This window comes from Lathyrus oleraceus, chromosome 7 (genome assembly GCF_024323335.1).
Source record: "Lathyrus oleraceus cultivar Zhongwan6 chromosome 7, CAAS_Psat_ZW6_1.0, whole genome shotgun sequence".
In the NCBI taxonomy this organism is placed as follows: Eukaryota; Viridiplantae; Streptophyta; class Magnoliopsida; order Fabales; family Fabaceae; genus Lathyrus; species Lathyrus oleraceus.
In genome coordinates this window covers 548,074,293-548,080,372 of record NC_066585.1, presented here as the reverse complement: position 1 = coordinate 548,080,372, position 6,080 = coordinate 548,074,293, and the positions used below count along the sequence as shown (strand labels likewise).

The window sequence follows — 6,080 nt, the reverse complement described above, 5'->3', positions numbered from 1 at the left end:
ACATAAAGCCCAAAACTAAAACAAGATGCCAAACCGACAACAATCCAACCCAACAAGTAAAAACCTAACAAAGAAAAACATAGCAAACCTAAAAAGATTATTCATTTTTATTTAACTAAAATAAAATAAAAACACCACCATAGAAAAGGAAAAGATGGTTCTAGAAGCCTAGAACTAAATTGAGGTGACATCTTCAACAAAAGAAAGAGTGGGTCCCACTATAACAATATTCTCTTTTTCGCTATTTAATTTACAATTACAGAAATAAAATTATCAGGGAAATTTACATAAAACCTAAATTCCAAAATTATTTCTCTTTTCAACTTGTGTGAGTTATATTGTTCAGATTCCCCCAGAATCAGAACGTAACCACACAAATAACCTAAACCCTCTTTCTCTCTTTCTCGCATCGCATACGAAAGGTAAAACCCTAATTCAGATCTGTTCTTCGTTCTCTTAGATTCAATTTTGATTACCGATTTCAAATCTTAAGGTTATTGTTATTGTCATTGTTGTCTCATTTATTAGTATTAATTTACTGCTTTATATTTGATTTGATTTGGTTTAATTTAATTGTTCAGTGTGTAGCATTTAATTAATTAATTAATTATTACTATTATTGATGTTGTGAGTGTTGATAACTGAGTTTTAAATTTAATTTTAATTTTTCAGATTTTTTGTTTTGGTGGTGAAGTGAAATTTGATTTAGGAAGATGAGTGTGGTGGGATTTGATTTTGGTAACGAGAGCTGCATTGTTGCTGTTGCTAGACAGAGAGGGATTGATGTTGTGCTAAACGATGAATCTCAACGTGAAACCCCTGCTATTGTGTGTTTTGGTGAAAAGCAACGGTTTATTGGTATTGCCGGTGCTGCTTCAACTATGATGAACCCTAAGAATTCAATCTCACAGATTAAGAGGCTTATTGGGAAGCAGTTTTCGGATCCTGATTTGCAGCGTGATCTTAAGTCTTTGCCTTATACTGTCACTGAAGGACCGGATGGATATCCTTTGATTCAGGCGAGGTACTTGGGGGAAGTGAAGGCCTTTACGCCTACGCAAGTGTTTGCTATGATGCTGTCGAATATGAAAGAGATAGCTGAGAAGAATCTTAATGCAGCCGTTAATGATTGTTGCATTGGGATTCCGGTTTATTTCACTGATGTTCAGAGAAGAGCTGTTTTGGATGCTGCAACTATTGCTGGTTTGAACCCGCTTCGGTTGCTTCATGAAACTACTGCTACTGCATTGGCGTATGGGATTTATAAAACAGATCTGCCTGAAAATGATCAGCTGAATGTGGCTTTTGTGGACATTGGCCATGCTAGTATGCAGGTGTGCATTGCTGGGTACAAAAAGGGGCAGCTGAAAGTGTTGGCTCATACGTTTGACAGGTCACTTGGTGGTAGGGATTTTGATGAGGTTTTGTTCCATCATTTTGCTGCGAAGTTTAAGGAGGAGTACAAAATTGATGTGCTTCAGAATGCGAGAGCCTGTTTGAGGCTTAGGGCTTCTTGTGAGAAGATGAAGAAGATGCTTAGTGCAAATCCGATTGTGCCTCTAAACATTGAGTGCTTAATGGAGGAGAAGGATGTTAAGGGTATCATGAAGCGTGAGGAGTTTGAGGAATTGAGTCTACCGATTTTGGAGCGTGTCAAGGGACCTTTGGAGAAGGCACTTTCTGAAGCAGGACTCTCAGTTGATGATATACATACAGTTGAGATTGTTGGTTCTGGTTCTCGTGTTCCAGCTATAAACAAAATATTGACTGAGTTTTTCAAGAAGGAGCCCAGGAGGACAATGAATGCCAGTGAATGCGTTGCCAAAGGGGCTGCATTGCAATGTGCTATTCTTAGTCCAACTTTTAAAGTGCGAGAATTTCAGGTATAATTACTTCTGTGTTTGGTTTGTGAGATTGCACGGTTATTGTCTTCTGTTATTATTGCTAGTTTGCCATTATAAAACTGTTTGTGCCTTTAGGAACAAACAATAAATTTTAGCATTTTCTATGCTATTCGAATTACTTATCTCTGGTACATACTTCTGTTTAGGCCTTGATAAATTTGCGGGTCAGTTTCTTTTGTGTGTGTGCGTGTGTCCTTGCTGTGACTTGTTTCACATATATAAGGTTTTGCATGATCCGGTATGATGTTACTATTTTATTTTATGATGTGAAGGTCAACGAAAGCTTTCCTTTCTCAATCTCACTATCGTGGAAAGGGTCTGGTCCAGATGCACATGATAGTGGAACCAATAATCAGCAGAGTTCCCTTGTTTTTCCCAAGGGAAATCCCATACCAAGTATCAAGGCACTGACATTCTACAGGTCGGGAACATTTTCTATTGATGCACAATATAGTGATGCGGGTGGGCTGCAAACACCTGCTAGGATCAGCACATATACCGTAAGCCAGTTTACAAGTTTTCTATTTCTTTATAAAGTAGTTTTCCTTCTTTGAAGTCCTTTTACTCTTTTAATTGTGTGGGGGCAGATTGGTCCTTTTGAAGCTAAACATAGCGAGAAGGCAAAAGTTAAAGTGAAAGTTCGTTTGAATCTTCATGGAATTGCATCTGTTGACTTGGCAACAGTAAGTCTTTAGTGACTGTTTAATTTTCTTGCCTACCACCTCTTCTGCACTTATGATTTTAAATCAGTTAGCATATTTGCCTGTAAACTTACAACTTTTGCTTGATTTGTTCAGCTCCTGGAAGAGGAAGAAGTTGAGGTTTCAGATTCCAAAGAATCGGCAAAAGAAACTACTAAGGTGGATACTGATGCTGCTGCTGCACCTCCCACCTCCAATGACAATGATGCTGATGTTAATATGCAAGATGCAAAGCCTAGTGCTGATACCCCTGGGGTTGAAAATGGCGTCCCTGAGACTGGAAATAAGCCTGCACAAATGGATGTTGATGATACCAAGGTGAATACTATAGAAAGGAATATTTAACTGTATTTTCAATATCAAAACTTCCTTTTTTTATTCAATTGTTGGATGTTTTATATTTTTGCTTGTCATGGTTTTGACGCCCCTCTCTGTTTGTGCATTGGAGCTTTTGACAATGTAAAACCAGCCTTCTTATTTTATTGAATTTCACACGAAAAGGGATCTGTTTACTATTTTTAGAATATGATAGTACCACAGTTTATGTTGCTTTAACTAACTGAGAAGGCAATCTGGAGAATAATTTCACAAGTATGACCTTGTTGTGGAGGTTTTCTGTGGTATTTCTGCATGCTTACATCATACTGTTATTGTTTTAGCTTAAAAATGATTTCCTCATTTTTCTGTTTTGGATTAAAATGCAAGTCTACTTACTTAGGATGATAGTGGCACAGTTACCATAGTCCAATATCAATTTTTCAAGTACTCACAAAAAAAACTATGTTGTTGATTCAGGCTCCAAAGAAAAAGGTTAAGAAAACAAGTGTTCCGGTTGCAGAGTTAGTTTATGGAGCAATGACACATGTGGAAGTCCAGAAAGCTGTAGAGAAGGAGTATGAAATGGCTTTGCAAGATCGTGTGATGGAAGAAACAAAGGACAGGAAAAATGCTGTAGAGGCATATGTGTATGACATGAGAAACAAGGTCGGTGTTACCCGTTTCTTCTTCTCTTACAGAAAGTCTAAAATCAAATACAAACGCTGAAACTGACTTTTTTTCCTGCTACCATTTTAGCTTAATGACAAATACCAAGACTTTGTCATTGCTTCAGAGAGGGAAGGTTTTACCTCTAAACTCCAGGAGGTAGAAGATTGGCTATACGAGGAGGGTGAAGATGAAACTAAAGGTGTATATGTTGCAAAACTCGAAGAGCTCAAAAAGGTAAGAAATTTTGCTTATAAGACAGTCACTGCGCCTGCCCTATGGAAAACTTGAGAGAAAAAGGCATTAGAAAATCCATGTCGCTTTTACTCTTCGTGCTTTTATGCGCAAATGTTGGTGGCTAGAGACATTTTCATGGCGGTTAACGATTGATAACCTTAGTTGAGCATTATTTATGTAATTGCAGCAAGGTGACCCGATTGAGGAGCGTTACAAAGAATACACAGAGAGGGGTACAATAGTTGATCAGTTAAACTATTGTATAACTAGTTACAGAGAAGCTGCAATGTCACCTGATCCCAAATTTGATCATATTGACATCAATGAGAAACAGAAGGTAATTGCTAATCAATATTTTTCCTTTTTCTATAAAATAGTTGTAATTTATTATGACGTCATGTGTATTTATTTTAATGTGTTCATAGGTTTTAAATGAATGCGTTGAAGCTGAGAATTGGCTCAGGGAGAAGAAACAGCAGCAGGATTCACTTCCAAAACATGCCAACCCTGTACTCTTGTCAGCTGAAATAAGAAAGAAAGCTGAGGCTGTTGATAGGTATTTGTTTTAAGTTATAACTCTTGCTGTGGATAGGGTAGTCCCTTGTTGCGGCCATGCTTAATGTATTTATATAATTAATTTCTCTTGTAACTTGTGAAAGGATTAACCTAATTTGTGAACTTTTGAAAACCCTCTTGTATTATCATTATTAATTTTTTCTCTCTGAATCGTTAATCAATGTCTTTCTTATCAAAACTATATAGAATCTTTTATTCTTATCATTAATAAGTTTTCTGTTTATTGTTCATCAATGGCTTTTAATCAAAACTATATATGTTGAACAGGTTCTGCAAGCCAATCATGACGAAACCAAAGCCAGCCAAGCCAGCTACTCCTCCTGCACCACCAAGCCCCGCTTCTTCAGGCTCTGAGCAGCAGCAACCCCAGGCAGATGCTAATGCCAACAGCACTAGTGAGAATGCTGGGGATGGTAGTCAGGCCTCATCAGCATCTACTGAACCAATGGAGACCGATAAGCCAGAGAATGCCAGTTCTGCATAATTTTGTTCTTGATTTAGTCTCAGTTCGTGTTGAGACTACTAGTGTCTACTACATTTTGTATGAGCTTATATGATTATGAATTGCCAGAATTTAGGCTGGAAAAAGGCTTTGGTGGGTTGACCAGTTAGTGGCTGCTGCGATGTTTGCTGCGGAGCCCTATCTTTTGGACGGTTATTTACTTAAGTTTCAATTCATTTATTTTGCCTTTGGAATCCGGATTTTTTGCAGAAGGGTTTTGAAGAGAAAATGATTGTGTGGCCTGCCTTACTAATATGTTTGGTGGGAAGATGCCATATTTACGCTTAGGTTTATAGAATATATATGTGTACGATTTCTATAAGTTGGAAGTATTGGATTATAATTGTTGTTTTCCCTTGTGTTTCCGTGGCATTTAAATTTTTCCTGCTGTCAAAAAAACCTTTTGTTTGGTGGCATGTGATGATTATCTAGGTGTTTGAATGTCTTTTGCTGACTCTTAGGCAAGTCCACAAAACATACAAAGATTCTGCGGTTAAAAAAGATTATGACTTTTTTAGGAGTTGTTATTAGAGCAAATAGTGTAGAAGAACAACTCTTCCAAACTAGCAAAAGAGTAGAAATGTGGAAGGTGTTGTTGGACTTGCATCTCATGAGTTTTCGGTTAGTTTTGTTTATGCAACTCTTGTGGTTAGGTCACATTCTATGGGATTAGAAATGGCTGCTGTAAACAAATCACGCAGATTAACTTGTTACAAAATTTAAGCTTAATACCATCAATTAGTTAACCTTGCTTCAAATTTCTATTTACTATTAGGTAGGCACCAACTTTGCTTGATTAACTAAAATATCAAATATCTTATTCAAATAGACGACATTCTTTGAAAAGATACATGTGCAATTTAGTCTCTACTCTTTAAAAATACGAAAATAAATTATGTTTTGAAATCTAAGCAAGGATTTATCTTCAATTTACTACATTATGGTCCACACACAATCCTCAAATTAAAATCATCGAATTTCACACTATACATACCATTTTAAGTCATTATTGAGTCTAAATTGATACACATTCTACTTATTTTCTATTTGACTAAGTTTCACTAAAACTTATGAAGCATAAGTTATAAGCAAAATACTGACATATATCTAATTTTCAAGTTGCTAATTTTAATTCAATAATTGAATTTACATCTTTCTCCTAAATTTTATCTAGTT

The 6,080-nt window shown here is 36.5% G+C and overlaps 1 protein-coding gene across 1 annotated transcript; it reads left to right on the top strand.

The window, feature by feature from the left end:
• Nucleotides 1-255: 255 nt before the first annotated feature.
• Nucleotides 256-5,256, top strand: LOC127107668 (heat shock 70 kDa protein 15). Its single transcript, XM_051044974.1, has 10 exons — nucleotides 256-422; nucleotides 673-1,883; nucleotides 2,177-2,404; nucleotides 2,492-2,587; nucleotides 2,702-2,923; nucleotides 3,401-3,589; nucleotides 3,680-3,826; nucleotides 4,014-4,163; nucleotides 4,252-4,382; nucleotides 4,670-5,256. The coding sequence occupies exons 2-10, from the start codon at nucleotides 714-716 to the stop codon at nucleotides 4,884-4,886; spliced, it is 2,550 nt and encodes an 849-aa protein (XP_050900931.1). The 5' UTR covers nucleotides 256-422; nucleotides 673-713; the 3' UTR covers nucleotides 4,887-5,256.
• The last annotated feature ends 824 nt before the right edge of the window (nucleotides 5,257-6,080 follow it).